General features: G+C 41.9%; 1 protein-coding gene across 4 annotated transcripts in view; it reads left to right on the top strand.

Moving 5' to 3' along the window:
* Positions 1 to 17,989, top strand: part of sbf1 (SET binding factor 1) — a 211,443-nt gene that overhangs the window by 176,441 nt on the left and 17,013 nt on the right. For 3 of the 4 annotated variants that reach the window (XM_063072890.1, XM_063072889.1, XM_063072892.1), the window contains 8 exons: positions 1,512 to 1,586; positions 4,101 to 4,285; positions 5,927 to 6,103; positions 6,314 to 6,415; positions 13,025 to 13,210; positions 15,250 to 15,376; positions 16,270 to 16,400; positions 16,597 to 16,830. In XM_063072890.1, coding sequence (XP_062928960.1) covers positions 1,512 to 1,586; positions 4,101 to 4,285; positions 5,927 to 6,103; positions 6,314 to 6,415; positions 13,025 to 13,210; positions 15,250 to 15,376; positions 16,270 to 16,400; positions 16,597 to 16,830 — 1,217 coding nt within the window. The remainder of the gene's footprint in view (positions 1 to 1,511; positions 1,587 to 4,100; positions 4,286 to 5,926; positions 6,104 to 6,313; positions 6,416 to 13,024; positions 13,211 to 15,249; positions 15,377 to 16,269; positions 16,401 to 16,596; positions 16,831 to 17,989) is intronic. The other variant, XM_063072891.1, reaches the window with a different exon arrangement.

Below are 17,989 nucleotides of genomic sequence, written 5' to 3'. Positions count from 1 at the left end.
TAAACCTCTTCTGCACCCTCTCCAAAGTCTCCACATCCTTGCTATCATGGGTGACCAGAACAGAATGCAGTACTCCAGATGCAGTCTAACCAGAGTTTTATAAATCTGCAGCATAAATAATGTTGGGAGAGGACTTCTGGAATTTCAATCCAGCACTGGTAAAGGAACAATGTAATTTGTATTCAGCTTGGATAGGTGGCTGCTGATGATGCCTGAATCTCTTGACATCCTCAGTGGCAATGGTTACAGTGTATTTTATAGACTGCATACACAAGCAGCCTCCGTACCAGTGGTTTTCATTATATGCATTACAATTAAACTTTGGAGGTTGTTTTGAGGTAACTCTCCAACTGTTTGTGTATTTGTATATGTATACATGTCAGAATGTTTGCTGCTGAAGATGGATAAGGCAGCACATTTTAGTGATTGATCATTGTGCTAAGTGCCTACATTGTTCCTTTCCATAACATGCTGGTAGCATTGCTTGCTCAAAGATCGCATCTTCACCAGGTAGGCCAGACAACCAGCATTGAAAGATGTGTGCTGTTCCACATTATTGAAATAAAGCAATTGGTGTTTGACTATAATCCAAGACACTGTTCAGAAATCACAGTCTGATTATACGCTACATAGGGTGGTTTAAAAGAAAACTGAATTTGAGTGTTTTTCTTAGTCATAAATAATTAGCCCATTCAGAGTAAAGTGGTTGAGTTTAAAAATGTCCAACTTGAACTATAAGACAACAGAATTCAATTAATTGGAAAAGGGGCTGCTCTGTATCTTTTACATAGCACACTGAAGTCAGCTTGCCCTTCACTAGACTGCAATAAGTAACATCATGCCCTGTTAAAGTTTTCATTATGCATGCAGTAACCTGCAATAGATATTGGCGTCCCCTGTATAAGAGTGTTGGACATCAGTATGTCAGACTATAAAGGATCTTATATTGCCATACCTTTGACCAAACTGAGTATCATTGCTCTGTACAACATAATTACATTGGTATTAGGATGTGTCAGTATGCCAGTAGTAAGCTGTAATGAATTCCACAATGATGGGTAATAGACTACAATGGATACATGTACTCTATACATCAATCATTATGCCCTGTAATAACCCCAAATAACAAGTGGGCATCTGCTCTGTAGGAAACAGTATTGAGAGTGTGTGCTTTACACTAAACCAATGGGTATTAGTGTTGTAAAGGCTATGATGTATGCAATTGTGCTCCATCCTAATAGGAAGTGAGAATCATTGCCATTTATAATACTAGAATTGTGATTGTGTACTCTGTTCTAGATTGTAATGGGTATTGGAATGTCTTGTACTAGATCATAATGAATAACCAATGTGCAGTACCAAATCATTGTTATATATTAATTGAGACATACGCCTGACCTTTACAGCTGACTAATGTTGCATATGGCACTGTTTTTAATGTGTGACTGTCATATGACATGTAGTGCTTAATTCTGGAGAAAATTCACCGACTTTCTGCTGTGCCTTCTCAGTATTAGGAAACAGAGCCAGAGTAATCACTCTGGCAAATCCAAGGGCCACAACGAAGGAGAGAGAAAGCCCTCAAGGTATAGTAATTGAGCACAAGGCAAATAACCTATACTACCCTTGTGTTTGAAAGGGCTAACACCAAGAATAAGCACACGCAAGAAATAACCCTGTTTCAGCTTGTACTACAAACTGACACTGCCTCCTGTTCTAACACTTTTAACATCCTTTTGTACTCTCATGACTAAATTAGTTGTGGCTTAAGTTTTTGCTCAGCAGCAGATAATGCTGCAAGGGAAGAATATGTTGAAATTATTTATATCTTTGTATCATAGTTATTAAATAACTATTTCAGGTATTATATAATCCATTATATATTAAAAGTCTTGCATCTGCATGAAACTTGCTCTGCATGGTGTCGATCTTTCCTATTATAACTCATGTTGCTGTTTATATAAACATAATCTCTCAATCCTGTACCTTCCACTGCATTGTCATCAATTCCTTGGGGTGGGGAGCAGAGTCACCATTAATTAGAAATTTAAATGTACCAGCCACAAATACTGCGGCTACAAAAGTAGAATAAAGACAAGATATCTTAACTCTCCAAAGCCATCTATCTGCCTCCTACAGGGTACAAGTCAGGCATGTAATGGAATACTTTGACTTACCTGGATAAGAGTAGCTCTAAAATTGAAAAAACTCATTCCAGAACAAAATAGTCGTGGTACTCTGCCACTATTGATTGGAGACTGCATTATATACCATTTACAAAACGCATTGTAGTTACTTGACAAGTTCTAGTGCATGTACGCCCTACAAACATGCAGTTTCTCATCAAAAAGGCAAGGGCATCACATGCATAAAATCGCGACCAGGTGTACTAGCCCTTAACAGATAACACTGCATTTCTTGAAATGTCATTGGGTTTATAATATTTGTTCACTATCATCCTGAATTGGTAACCTGGTTTGCTTAATTTTATTTTTATTATTCTCACATATACCGAGTTATAGTGAAAGTTTGTTTTGCACGCCATACATACAGGTCATTTCTTCACAACAGTGTATTGAGTAGTACAAGGGAAAGTAATAACAGAAAGCAGAATAAAATGTTAGGTATAGGGAAAATGTGGTGCAGACAGACAATGAGGTGCAAGGTCATAACAAGGTAGAAACATATCATCCATTGTTCCCCGTCATTTCATTGGGTCTGAATTTTAGAATTCCTTACTCAAAAGTATTGGAATATAGTCACCAGAAAGATTATATAGAGGTTCAATCAAGTGGCTCATCAACACCTTCTCGAGGCAAGGATGGGCAATAGGTGTTGGAGTTACTAGTGACCGTTACTCTGAAATGAGCAATAGAATTGTTTACGAAGTCTCTTCTATACCCTGTCCAGTGCCTTTTTTAATAGTATGAGCACCAGGACTGTTTACAGTATTTGATGTAGTACAGCCTAGATTCTATACATGCTGTTTATCTAGATGTGATATTCTCATTATATTCCTTGCACTTTAATGACCTGATTAAATTACATTGCTACTTTCAAAATTTGTGTATTTCTTCTGTTCTTGAACTTTTTTTTTAGATATTTGTTTCCTATTATGTCTAAAATATCGTTATCAGCTATCTTAATTGAAGTTTGTGGTCAACTATATGCCCATTTGCAAGTTTATTGTGTCTTGTTGCAATTCGAGTCTACTCAGACATTAACTGCTTATGGTTTTAGAATTTTTCTTGACTATTCTTATATTTTCAACCTCTGAATGTTTTCTGAAAAAATTGAGTAATCCTTCCATTATCAGTCCTATCATTAAATTGCCTGCTCTACGGTTTCTTAAACTTGCTCTCCACTATTTGAAAAGCGAGATAAGAACATTAAGCTTGCGCTCTATTCCCCTTTCTTGCAATTTTTGTTTCCATATCTGTAAAAATATCTCTTCCCCCAACTACTTCTAATCTGTACTGGTGCAACCACCCAGTGGTTTCATCCTAGCCAAGCTGATTAGTTTATTCATTATCTTTTCCCTTTCCTAAATGTCTTCAAATGATCCTTAAGATAAATTTGGAAGTATACTTGCCATTGTGCTATCATTGCCTGCATTTGTCGTCTGTACCTTTTGATTTTCAATAGGCCTGCAATTTGCTCACTTTGCCACTATGTCAGCATGTAAAATGTGGTGTACAATAAACTATAAAAAACAAATTACTTTGCAAAGCAAATAAAACTGCAGATACTAGAATCTGAAGCAAAAACAAATGCAAAAAGAACTAAGCCAATTGAGCACCCTCTGTGGAAAAAGAAAGCAGCTAACATTTTGGGTTAGCGATCTACCCTTCTTTCTTTTCCCAACTTTCCCTGGTGTCATCAGCCCTTTTCCACTCATTTTGCCTTCAAGCATTCATCTCCTTCCATAACTCCACCCATATCCCCATTTGCTTGCCATAACCTACTCCATCTCATGTAACAGCCTGAAGATGATGACAGAGAATTGATGATTAATGCTAGTAGTCTTGCCACAATTAAGATCCAGTTTAAAGCAGAGATGGCAATTTAATATTAACTTCTGATTTTCCTTTCTATTCCAGGGAAGTGGGGCAGTATTCGGGGCAGTGGACGATTAAGTGCTTATTCCTTGAGTTCAGATGTGGGGTTCCGATTAGCAGGCAAAGAGACACTGTCCCCGCAGGCAAATGGAGGTCCATCAGATTCGCACTACTTCAGGCAGCAGCGAGCAGGCCTTTACATCATCGGAGAGAAGTCTCAGCTAAAAGTGAGAACGCTACTCTTAAACACTTGAGACAAAACTTGAAGTATATAAGAACACAGGAACTAGGAGCAGGAGTAGGCCATCTGACCTGTCGAGCCTGCTCCACCATTCAGTAAAATCATGACTGATTTGGCCATGGACACACCTCCACCTACCTGCCTTTTCCCCATAACCCTTAATTTCCCTACTATGCAAAAATCTATCCAACCTTGTCTTAAATATATTTAGCCTCCACTGCTTCATTGGGCAGAGAATTCCACAGATTCACCATTCTTTGGGAAAAGCCGTTCCTGCTCATCTCCATCCTACATTTACTCCCCTGAATCTTGAGGCTATGTCCCCTAGTTCTAGCCCCGCCTACCAGTGGAAACAGCTTTCCAGCCTCTCTCTAATCTATCCCTTTCATAATTTTATATGTCTCTGTAAGATCTCCTCTCAACCTTCTGAATTCCAGCGAGTACAGTCCCAGGCGACTTGATCTTTCCTCAGTCTAACCCCCTCATCTCTGGAATCAACCTGGTGAACCTCCTCTACACTGCCTCCAAAGCCAGTATATCCTTCCTCAAGTAAGGAGACCAGAACTGCCTGTAATACTCCAGATGCAACCTCACCAGTACTCTATACAATTGCAGCATAACCTCCCTGCTCTTAAATTCAATCCCTTTAGCAATGAAGGCCAACATTCCATTTGCCTTCTTGAGAGTCTGCTACACCTGCAAACCAACCTTTTACAATTCATGCACAAGCACTCCCAAGTCCTTCTGCACAGCAGCATGCTGCAATCTTTTACCATTTAAATAATAGTCTGATCTTCCATTTTTCTTCCAGAGTGGATGACCTTGCATTTACCAACATTGTACTCCATATGCCAGACCCTTGCCCACTCACTTAACCTTTCTATACCTCTCTGCAGGCTCTCTCTATCCTCTGCTTAATTTGCTTTTCCACTCAATTTAGTGTCATCAGCAAACTTTGATACACTACACTCAGTCCCCTCTTCCAGGTTGTTAATGTATATCTTGAACAGTTGCGAGCCCAGCACCGACTCCTGCGGCACACTGCCCACCACTGATTGTCAACCAGAGAAACATTCTGCTATCCCAACTCTCTGCTTTCTATTAGCACCTTATCAAACGCCTTCTGGAAATCCTAGTAAATAACATCCATATGTTCCCCACTGCATTTATTACATTCATAATGAAAAGGGGCAAAAAAGGCAATACAGCATCTCCACGTCTTTGCTCTGGTCTCTGTCATCTTCGCACTCATTGGTGTTGACTCAGAATTGGGAATTTTCTGTAGCATGGACTGTGATGTAGAATTGCCTAATGTTCATTTGAAATGGAGACCCAGAAGGAAATCTGATGTTTCTCTCTCATAGGTGGGTATCTGGCAGCAATTGGATTTGGTAGATAAATTGATCAGAGCTTGCAATCAATGTGTAGACTGAAAATCAAATAATTGCAAACAAAGAGAACTCAAAATGGATCCTTTGAATCCAATGGTTGATGTACCATTCTGGGGGGAAATTTTCCTAATACATCCTATATACACATACATATACATACACTGTGGACTTGTGTACACTATTGTATACTGAGTTTGCAGTAGGCAGGAAACTCAAATATTCCATTCTTTCTCTAGGGGGCAAAACAGGACCCTCTACAGCAATGGGAAGTTGTTCCCATTGAAATATTTGATGTCCGACAAGTGAAAAACAGCTTTAAGAAGTTGATGAAGGCATGTGTGCCAAGTTCAGCATCCACTGATCCTGACCTGTCCTTCTACCGTTTGCTGGAGGAATCAGACTGGCTCTCTCAGGTATTTCAGCTATATTTCTTGTTCCTTCATGTGCATTCCCATCATTTTCCCCTACAAATCTGACAACTCCTCTTCTTTCTCCTCCAGCTCTTGCCGCATTTTCTGTCATTCATCTCTGATCCCTTTCGCCTTTCTCCAGCTCTAATTCCTCTTCTCTGAGCACTCTACCTTCCCCCTGCTCTGACCTTTGGTTTTGTTTTCCTTTAATAGTTGCACAAGTTGCTTCAGGTCTCCGTGCTGATTGTTGAATTATTGGACAGCGGATCCTCAGTGCTCATCAGTCTGGAGGATGGCTGGGATGTAACCACTCAGGTAACTGCTGTTAATTAGCAAGCTGAAGTTTGTTTACACAGTCTTGAAACCATCAGTTCACTTTTGAATCTGTTTCGTACCCCGTAACTGGGTTGCCAAACCAGCAGAAATGGATCACTCAGTTGGAGTCTGGAGTACTAGAACTAAGAAAGTTTTATTAAAGAAACAAGCAACACAGTAATCGAAAGGATAATAAATGCAACAGTTTAGCAATGATAAACACACTTGTGCACAGAATTAAGATAACAGCATCAATCAAGCTCTATCGTTGTCTAGGGGTAAATGACCAAATTTCAAAGTGACTCAAAGTTCAGTCCAGTTTAGTAGTTCAGTTCGCAGTAATCGTTGCCATGGCGATGGACAACGTGGGGGAAGAGAGAGAGGGAACAGGAACAACTGATCATTCAGACACAGCTTCACTCACAGACTGGCGAGATGGCTCACAAGCAGCTTTTTGGGCGGGTCCTTGGTGATGTCACCTGAGGTCACCGACTGTGACCCCTCCTCCAGATGCGGTCGATCCTCTGCAGTGAACCCGGCACCCAGGCAAGGGCGGACACACACACCGGGTTCCCGCTGATCGTACCTTTCCACCCTGGCCGTTGTCTGGTACTTCCCACCGACTCGTGAGAAGCGTACCGCTTCCAGGGTCTCGTTACATCGGGTGGCGTGTGTGTCCCTTAGCGAACCGGTCCCTTTTTATCCCCCTGCTGGGGTATCGCCTGTCCATCACTTCAAACAGTTCAAGGTTCAAAGGGGGGAGCCGCTCCAGACAGCTCTCTCTCCCCCGTCCCTTCATTACACATCTCCAGACGCTGCTCCATTGTTCCTTATCTCTCCTTCCCCTGAGGGCAGGTGGCAGACCACTTGCTGATGTCACTGATGCTAACCCAGGCCAGCAAACATCTTAATTTTATGTGTATTCTCGTCACACTTCCCCCCTTTAAGGATTTTTACCGGGAGGTAAAAATTACAAACATGAATACATTATTTGATACATACACAAATATACATCTTTATCAGCTATTTGGCTAACACAGCGAGTTTGAAGCTGTCAACACCTTGACAGACAGTCATCACATTTTCTGTTCCTTTTACACGTGTTATTAATAATCCCTTAGACCAGGCTCCAACTCAGCAAACTTCATAGTGGCCAAAAACACTGATGAATTGCGACCAATGTAACCTCTCATTTGGTTTTGTCCCGGACCACAATAACAAGGGTCGTTCCATTCCGACTCAGTTTTCTCTCGCAAGGGCTTAGTAGGAGAGGGATGGGTATTGACCACAGAGTTATTGCAAAACTTCCTGCAGTACCCCACCATCTCCAAGAGCCTTCTGAGGGCCCTCTTGTCTGTCGGGGTTGGGAGGTCAGCGATAGCCTGCACTGTAGCTTGCATCGCTGCCAGCTGCCCCTGTGTCACCACAGTTCCCAGGTAAGTGACCTTCGTGTGGCCGAATTCATTTTTTTCAAGGTTCACTATCAAACTGGCTTCAGACAGCCGTATTAAATTGCCAATACACACCTCTGTGTTCATCAGCCCTTTAGTCACTGAATTACTCATTATATATCGGTGTTCTTTACTAGGCTGCCCTATTGTAACAGACATCACCCAACGTCCCAGTTCTTTGCATTTCCTCGGGACAATCAAACACACGGGTGCGAGTCGTTTAATTACTTCTTCTAAAGATTCGCTTTGTTCGGGGATTAAGGGAGAGACCTTATCAGTAGACCTGGCTAGAACAATAGCCTTCTCCCATCTGATCGATCCCATACTAATCTTTTCAAAATGTTTTTTTCCTCTTATCAGGGGGCCCCTAGCTTCATTGATTTCCACGCTAACACCGACTAGGTTTGTTAGCATATCAAAAGCCGGTGACCGTCTCAGTTCGCGTCGGTCATGATCAATAACATTTTTCCCCCTGGGCAGCCGGTAAATCTCTTTCACGATTCCACCAACTGTTTCCTCCAGCACCGCAAAATGTCCACCGGGGGGGTACCTCGTGGGCCATGTTAAAAACCTCATCCCCATAACTCTTTTGCACCACCCCCCATTCCTCATCTGCGGGTACTGTACTTGATTTCCCTTTTTTCCTTAGCACTTCCTTCTCCACACAATAGTCTACTAGTTCCCTTGTTAAAGCTGTGTCAGAGAGAGCTGGCTCTGCCACAACCATCAGCCCCTCGTCTCGCTCCTGCGTCTGCACAAATTCTTTCCTGGCTACTGCTACGTCCGTCCCAGCTCCCTCACTACCTCTTGTCTCACTACACCCCGTCTCATAAAAGGTTGGCAGAAACGTTTCAGCTAAATTCACTATCGCGGGCCCGTGATGAACCTGTGAGTCCATGGGCGGGGCCTCAATGCTGGCAGGCTGACCTGTCAATCTCACGACTGGGAACACGATTCCTCCGGCGATGTCATTACCGAGCAAGACTTCCACGTCTTTCATCGGTAATTCGGACCTCACCCCGATCGTGACCTGTCCAGAGACCAGGTTGCTCCGTAAGTGTATCTGGTGCAAAGGGACTGACTCTGTCCCTTCCCCAACACCTTTGACCTCTACCTCCCCAGTCTGGGTCTCTGAGCTAAACTCTAATACACTCTTCAGTATTAGTGACTGACACGCTCCCGTGTCTCTCCAGATCCGCACTGGAACTGGTTTTAACCTCTCCTTCACTGACACCAGTCCGGCCGAGATAAACCTCTCGCGCCCTTCCTGGACTTTTTCAGACCTGTCCTTCCCTAGCGGTTCGCTTAACAGCTCAATACAGCCATTCAAAATTTCCGCTTTTCCTTTTCCCGTCTCCTTCTTTGGGGCAAAGCACCTGGACGCAAAATGTCCGACTTTCCCACAATTATAACAGACGACCCCAGGAGACTTCCTACCAGACTGCTCCCGGTCTACCTTATCCTTTTCACTAGTCCCCGGCTTACTTTCTGACTTTTCCGGCGGACTCTCCCCGCCGTCCTGACTACCCTTCTGGTAGCCTTTACTCGGGGCAAACTTCATTTTATGCGTCAACACATACTCATCCGCTAACTTAGCAGTTGCGGCTAACATGGCTGCCTCTTTCTCATCGAGGTAGGGTCTCATACCCTCAGGGACACAACCTTTAAACTGCTCAATCAGGATCAGTTGTAGCAGTCTGTCATAATCCCCCTCTACCCCCTTCGAGGCGCACCAACGCTCACAATATGTCTGCATCTCACGGGCAAACTCCAAATACGTGCGGTCCCACTGTTTCCTCGCATTCCGGAACCTCTGCCGGTATGCCTCCGGGACCAACTCATAAATCCTGAAGATGGCCTCTTTCACCACCTCATACCTCTGGGCATCTTCCGCGGACAAAGCTGAGTAAGCTTGTTGGGCTTTCCCTTTCAGTACACTCTGAAGTAAGACAATCCACTTATCCCTCGGCCAGTCCTGACTTATAGCCACTTTTTCGAAGTGGAGAAAGTACCGATCCACGTCGGTATCGTCAAATGGGGGAACCAGCCTAACCTCCTGGGTCGCCCGGAACCCTCCACCTTGGTTCGGCACGAGCCCCTGCTCGGCCCTTATCTTTAACTTCTCCAGCTCAAATTCCCTTTCCCTCTGTTTCTCCTCTCTCTTCAACTGTCTGTCCCTCTCTTTCTCTTCGTGTTCTAACTGCCGTACCCGGAACTCGTGCTCGAGTCTCAGTTTTTCAAGCTGTACCTGTACCGCGTCTCCAGCAGGTTTTTCAATAGACACCACCCCCAGCTCACCTTGGGGAAACACACCTTTAGATACATAGTGCTCTACAATAGCTCTGTGTATCTCCTCTCTCCTCATTGTCGACTTCACCTTAGCAAGATTCAACCGTTTGGCCACAGCTATCAATTCCGATTTCCTGGCATCCTCTAATGCCTCCAAGGTCGGCGCCTTTATAAATTCCTCAGCCTCCATCTCTGCTGTTTGTCTTTTCTTTCTTTCGGGAATTTTAACCCAATCAATTTACTCCGTCCCAAATTTAGCGTTCAAAATCGCGGACGAGAACCCCACTTATGTTACGTACCCCGTAACTGGGTTGCCAAACCAGCAGAAATGGATCACTCAGTTGGAGTCTGGAGTACTAGAACTAAGGAAGTTTTATTAAAGAAACAAGCAACACAGTAATCGAAAGGATAATAAATGCAACAGTTTAGCAATGATAAACACACTTGTGCACAGAATTAAGATAACAGCATCAATCAAGCTCTATCGTTGTCTAGGGGTAAATGACCAAATTTCAAAGTGACTCAAAGTTCAGTCCAGTTTAGTAGTTCAGTTCGCAGTAATCGTTGCCATGGCGATGGACAACGTGGGGGAAGGGAGAGAGGGAACAGGAACAACTGATCATTCAGACACAGCTTCACTCACAGACTGGCGAGATGGCTCACAAGCAGCTTTTTGGGCGGGTCCTTGGCGATGTCACCTGAGGTCACCGACTGTGACCCCTCCTCCAGATGCGGTCGATCCTCTGCAGTGAACTTGGCACCCAGGCAAGGGCGGACACACACCGGGTTCCCGCTGATCGTACCTTTCCACCCTGGCTGTTGTCTGGTACTTCCCACCGACTCGTGAGAAGCGTAACGCTTCCAGGGTCTCGTTACCTCGGGTGGCGTGTGTGTCCCTTAGCGAACCGGTCCCTTTTTATCCCCCTGCTGGGGTATCGCCTGTCCATCACTTCAAACAGTTCAAGGTTCAAAGGGGGGAGCCGCTCCAGACAGCTCTCTCTCCCCCGTCCCTTCATTACACATCTCCAGACGCTGCTCCATTGTTCCTTATCTCTCCTTCCCCTGAGGGCAGGTGGCAGACCACTTGCTGATGTCACTGATGCTAACCCAGGCCAGCAAACATCTTAATTTTATGTGTATTCTCGTCACAAATCCAACATGGTTTGTGATTTTTTTTTATACATTTGTAAGAGAAAAGAATACATCTTCATGGTGATTTTTAAAAATTTTTCATCATAACTTGGAGCTGCTCGCTACATTTAGGGTTCAGGGTCCACATTTATGAGCTGTACTTTTGTGACCATATTTCCTGCAAACACATTAAAAAGATTATGATAGCATGTCTGATAGGAGCCTGGCTTTTCTCTGTTTGTAGGCACACCAGGGCCTACATACACCCTCCATGTGCATCCATACTTCCCTCCTGTGCAGACTTTCTAGCAGGAGAAAACAAAGAATGATTGAAGCTCAGCATCTTGTCTGATGATTTAAGTGACACCAGCTGATCAAAGTTGACTCTGTGTCTCTATCTGACCTGAAAAATCTTAGTCCATCTGGCACAACACTACAGTGGGATGTGCATTTACCCATTGGGCTCTAAAGTTTACTCAAAGAAAACATTTCACAAACTGTTAATTGTGAGGTAATGTTTGTATTAATCATAATCTTTTTTTTTGCTGCCAATTAGTTGACCAAAGATGGTGCAGCAATCCTTTTTAAACTCAGTGTGGTTATATGTTTAAGGTCCACCCTTAGTTGTACCACAGCTGATTTGTTGATGTGGAGCAGATTTTGCAAGACAAGGGAAATATATTTAGTGGCTGAAGAGGGGTGGAGGGTTCAGTCTGTAGGAGCTACGGTATCTGAGGATGGCTACTTATACAGCCTACTTCTGCAGTTACTATGAGCAGTGCAGAGTATTGGCGAAAACATTAAAGCATCTTTATATGACAGAACATTTCCTATTTAGATGCATGGGTCCAGTGGAATAGCAAGGGAATTGGTGCTGTTGCCTGGCCTATAGTTATCCCTCAAACAAAAAAACATTCAAGAATTGAGTTATTAGCATTGCTGTTTCTGAAAATTTGCTGTGTATAAATTGGTTTCCATTTCTCATTGCACAGTGACTGAAATTCTAAATATACTTCATTTGTAACATTTGGCAATAATTTTTTCAATACTAAATAGGAGATTGACTTGCATTTGTATAATATCAATAAAGCACTATTAAAATGCTAAAATCCTGGAATTCATTTCTATTAGAATAGAATTCAGAATGAGAGAAATTATATTATTGTTAGTTTAGAACCAGAGCAAAAATGCACTAGGAGTTTCATGAAGTAGCATCTTTATAATATAAAAATGATTACTGAAGATGCAAAAATAATGTGCAAGGGTGATACCAAAGCTGAAGTAATTAACTGGAAATATTGTTCAGACTTCAGGTCTGTTATACAGTAAAGGAAAGCCAGGAGGAGGTGACCAGGTGTAGGTCTTCTATGTTACAGAAGTTGTAGACCTGCTGTCAGTGAAGGAATTCAAAGCTGAAAGTCATAAATATTAGGTACCTTTGAATGTACTATTAGGAATTCAGGAGAAACTTCCATTGTGTGATTAGAATGTGAAATTCACTACCATGGGGAATAATTGTTTTAATTGATATAACTGAACTCTAGTTTTGATGAGTACAAAGAACAGCTAATTTATATTGACAGTTAAGTGAAGAGCATTCGGAGAAGGTGTTAATAACACACAGAGGTGGTGAGATTAAAGTGTTTTCCATCACAACTCAGCTATTTTTTTTCTAACAGCTTTTGCACAGTAAAATATGGGGAATTGATATTCTGACATATCCTTGAATCGCTTTCAGGTAGTGTCCTTAGTGCAGTTGTTGTCTGACCAACATTACAGAACATTGGAGGGCTTCCGACTTCTGGTTGAGAAGGAGTGGCTGTCGTTTGGGCATCGTTTCAGTCACCGTGGTGCTCAGACAATGGCTAGTCAGAGCAGTGGCTTCACACCAGTCTTTCTGCAATTTCTTGACTGTGTGCATCAGGTAGGTACATTATAAAGTGGCCACTGGCTCTTTGGCCTTTTTCACTGTAGGAAATATGGAGTTACTCTTCTATTTTCCTTCCAGTATATTTCTGCTCCATGTATCTAAAGACTCAGAGCTATTGTCTTCTTTGTCTCATCTATCTCAGTATCAGTGGTTCCATCGTGATTGGAGTTCAAGGGAAAGTACACAATGTAGGAAGATTGATATCAATACCTTGATAAGATTACCTTTGTAATATACTTAATGAATCATGAATTCCTTATTATTTACTTTGTTGGAAGCATTGACCAGTTTAGATAGTATTTTTATTTACATATGCTTGTCATTCATGTTGTGTGCTGTGTTAAATGAATGAATTAAAGTTCAAAGTAAAATTTATTATCAGAGTACTTACATGTCACCAATACAACCCTGAAATTCTTTTACTGCTGGCATAATTAGCACATCTATAGAACAGTAACTGTAAACTGTAAATATCAGGAACTATTAACTGTAAACAAACTGCAAATGCAAATATAAATAAATAGCAATAAATAATGAGCATGAAATAACAAGATATAAGAGTCCTTAAACGAGTATAGTTATCACCTTTTGTTCAAGAGCCTGATGGTTGAGGGGTAGTAACTGCTCTTGAACCTGGTGGGGTGAGTCCTGAGGCTCCTGTACCTTCTACTTGATGGCAGCAGCGAGAAGAGTATGGTCTGGGTGGTGAGGACCTTTGTTGGTGGATGCTGTTTTCTACAGCAATGTTTCATGTAGATATGCTCAATGGTTGGGACGGTTTTACCCATGATGTACTGAGCCAAATCCACTTCCTTTTGTAGGATTTTCCATTCAAAGGCATTGGTGTTCCCATTGCCAGGCCATAGTACAGCCAGCATGCTTTCCACCACACGTCTATAGAAATTTGCCAAGTTTTTTGATGACAGCTGAACCTCCGCAGACTCCTGAGGAAGTAAAGGCACTGTCGTGCTTTCTTCACAATATTTATATAATGGGTCCAGGACAGTTTTACTTGCTGCATCTTTGTTTTGAGCCTTAATCTTCTCCCTCAGTAGGTCACCAACGGTATCATTTTAAAACTTATTCCTATACTTTGGTTAATATTTATCACATTAATAGTGTTGCAAGATTATCTTGTCATTCTTGTCTTGTTGGGCCTTGTTCCATTCAGTTGGCTGCCACACTATCTCCATGTTCTAGACTTCATGTTGTAATAATATTTGGGGACAATCATCATGTAAACTATTAGAGAAATGTAAAATCCTTTTCCTTTCTGTAAATTTATCAAATAAATTAAAGCAGCACAGTAGTATAGCAGCTGGAGAATGTTATTTCAGCGCCAGTGCCCCAGATTCAGTTCTGTCACTGGAGGAGTTTATAAGTTCTCCCTGTAATCGCATAGGACTCCTCTGGGTGTGTGGGTTTCATCGCACATTCCAAAGATGTATGGGCTAGTAGGTTAATTGGTCACATGGGTGTAATTGGGTGGTGTGGACTCATTAGGCAAACAGGGCCTGTAACTGATGTATCTCTACATAAAAATAAATTTACACAACAGTATAGTCTCTTAAAATGATAATTAACAGCATTTTATTAGTCGCAAGTGATACTTCAGTAAATGGGATTAATTGATAGAAAGAATAATGGTTTCTGAGTAACGGTCATTCAGATTATTAATTTACTGACTGGATCTCATCAATGTAAGTTGATGAATGAAGTAGCATTTCAACCCCTAGTGTAGAAAGTGGTCACACCAGAAAGCCAATCTAATTGAACTGAGTTCTCTGCATTCTATCAGTACCATACTTTCTAGATCTTACATGCCCTCATATTTTATAGCCAGTGTGGTTATTTCATCCATTTAATCTCACTACTATCCACCCCTTCCTGTAAGGCCATCACGATGCGTGGCCATGCTGACAGTCAGTAACTAATAGTGTTCTAGTTCCTGTAACAATTTATTCTTTCTCACCAGTGGATCTTTGCTCAGTTCCTATGGGCAGTTCCCCTCAATAGCTCTTTTCTGTTTTCAGATTCATTTGCAGTTTCCGATGGAGTTCGAGTTCAGTCTATACTACTTGAAATTTCTGGCATATCATTATGTGTCCAACCGCTTCCGAACTTTCTTGCTGGATTCTGATCATGAAAGGATTGAATGTGGTAAAACTGCAACCAGCTTCTAATTGTCTTTATAAGAGTGTGGGAGCAGGTGGTGCATGCAGAGAATGATGTCTGTTTGGGCTGACATGGGGGTGTAGGATGGGTAAGCAAGCTGCTCTAATTCACACTTTGTATCTGTTAGACCATCAAGCATCCAGAAGAATTGGCAACAGTATCAGCCTGCAATTCTGTAAAAAGGTCCCCAAAGCCCAAAGATTTTGGCAGCCTGATTGAGAGTTCTGATTGCTTATTACTCTGAGGTTGTTCATTTCAACTTGCTGTCTAGAATTCAATGCAGTTGATGAGCTGCAGCAGTGCTGGTCTCTGAGTAGAATGTTAACGGTCAGATGCTTCCTACCAAAATACAATTAATCTAGTTATAGCTTTGCTCACCACATTGTGCCTTGTCGACAAAAACTTCACTCAAAAAAATTTGCCTTTTACCACAAACCATGTTCAAACACCTAAGTTACCAGCTTGTCCCTCATTCCCTGAGAGTAGCTAAATTTGTGTCATATTCCAGAGGTAAGCACGTAGAAGAATGGGTTAAAAAATGAAGAAAAATATATAAGTGTGCAAGTGAGGGAAATATTTAAGCACTTGTCCATTTAGTTGGCCATAATTATAATTTATTAGTTATGTTGCTCTGAGGCTTTTGATTTAAGTAGTCCTCCAGAATTCAATACAGGCTGATAAGCTGAAGGAGTACATGGTCTCCAGTAAGGTGTTGAAAACTGGAATGGGGGCAGAAAAATTCCTGCCAGTTGAGATTAGCCTGGTTATAGAGCATTACTCATCCTATTCTGCCTTATAGGCAAGTGCCCATAATATTGTATTTCATAATAGTCCTGATTTAGTTTTACAGGATACTTTTTTCTGACTGCATTCAACAGGACTGATGTATGAAGAGAAAGGTGAAAGGAAGAGCCAACACATATACAAATCTGTGTGGGACTACATTGACCGGCTGAGTAAGAAAACGCCAATGTTCTTCAATTATCTATATGCACCTGAAGATGGAGAGGTGAGGTTTCCTGCCGTTTGTTGTGGAAGTGAGAGCTTTCTTCAAAAAATATAATAAGTGATTATTAGGCATTTTACTGTTATGACCCCATTAACTATTGATCTAACAGTGGTGCCTTTCGATAATCCCATCAAGCATTGGTCCAGTTGAATTGACAGTTTATAAATCTCATTGATTCTAGCCTCTTAAATTGCAGGTTTTGAGGCCATATAGTAACATTTCCAATCTGAAGATCTGGGATTATTACACACATGAGACACTTTCTGAAGGGCCACCATATGATTGGGAGCTGGTATACGGTCGAAAAGAGCAGGTGGATGACGGGGAAAGAACAGATACCATGGCTCCTCAGACACAGCGTAAGATTGTCTGGCCCTGTTACGACAACCAGAATAAGATGGAACCAGATGCTATTAGCAAATTGTTGGAGGTAAAGTCATTACTGGGGATTAAATCTTAAATCTGTGTGTGGGGGGTGGGGGGTTGCTGCCCTGTATTTATATAGTGGTTATGGTTCACATTAAGGCCAGCAGGAGTTTCATCTATCTTGTAAGTACTGATTTATCATTGAGAAAATGCCAACAATAGGTCCATAATAAGAACCTGCGGCCTTGGCTGGAGTGGCTTTGTGAATTGGATTACCTGTGGAGGTTGTGCTTCTGTGCAGTTGAGCCTTTTTCCTCTTGTCTATTCCACTATTATTATGTCCAAACGTGTGGGTGCAGAATCCATGAATCTGTTCTGCTGTCTGCTATGCAGTGTGAGGGGACATAATCTGATCATCTCTCTAACTCTCTGACTGTTGGTTTTCTCTCATCAACATTTATCTTTACCTCATCATTCAAAGCTCTTGACTGTAAAGTATCTCTGATCAGACTGCTTCTTTAACATGCAGAATTGGACGAGCAGCTATTCCCTCCAGTGAAACACTTGAGAAGGCAAATGCTGTCATCTTTTGTTCTTATCATAAACTGTAACCTTTAACCACTCATTGCACCATCTTCTTGGGAGTAGTCTGCATCTGAAAGTGCTTTCTCACAGCTTTACTTTAATATTTTAGTCTGCAGTTAGTACAGATGTATCATCCTAGCGATTGCGAAGACCACCTATTGCCACCTCTAATCAATTTCCCCTCTTCCCAAGTCTTATAATGTTGAAATCTTCATGCACGTCATGGTAACCTCTTCTTTCAACTATTCCAAGGCATTCCTGGCCAATCAGCCTTCAACTAAAGTCATACAAAATTTGATTTTCATGTCCTCAATCACACCTAAACTATCTCCTAGTATCCCCCTCCTTGCTCTCCTACACCTCAGTTTTAAAATTCATACTTCTGTTTTGAAGTCCCTCTGTGGTCTCACTTGTCTTAATATCTAAAAGCTTCTGCAGCCCTATAATATCCTGAGTATTCTGTACTTGCGACCTCTTGAACACCCTTGAATTTAGTTGGTTCACCAGTGGCAGTAGTGACTTCAGAAGCTGACATTAAAGGTCTTGATTTCCCTCTCTAATTCTCTCCACCTTTCTACTGACCCTCCTTAAAGCCTACTGTATTTCTTTTAGACCCTTTGCTGTCATTGTAATTTGCC

The sequence above is a fragment of the Mobula hypostoma genome, chromosome 20, assembly GCF_963921235.1.
Source record: "Mobula hypostoma chromosome 20, sMobHyp1.1, whole genome shotgun sequence".
NCBI classification, from domain to species: Eukaryota; Metazoa; Chordata; class Chondrichthyes; order Myliobatiformes; family Myliobatidae; genus Mobula; species Mobula hypostoma.
Note: the sequence above shows the minus strand (reverse complement) of the source record. Positions and strands in the feature narration are given on the sequence as shown.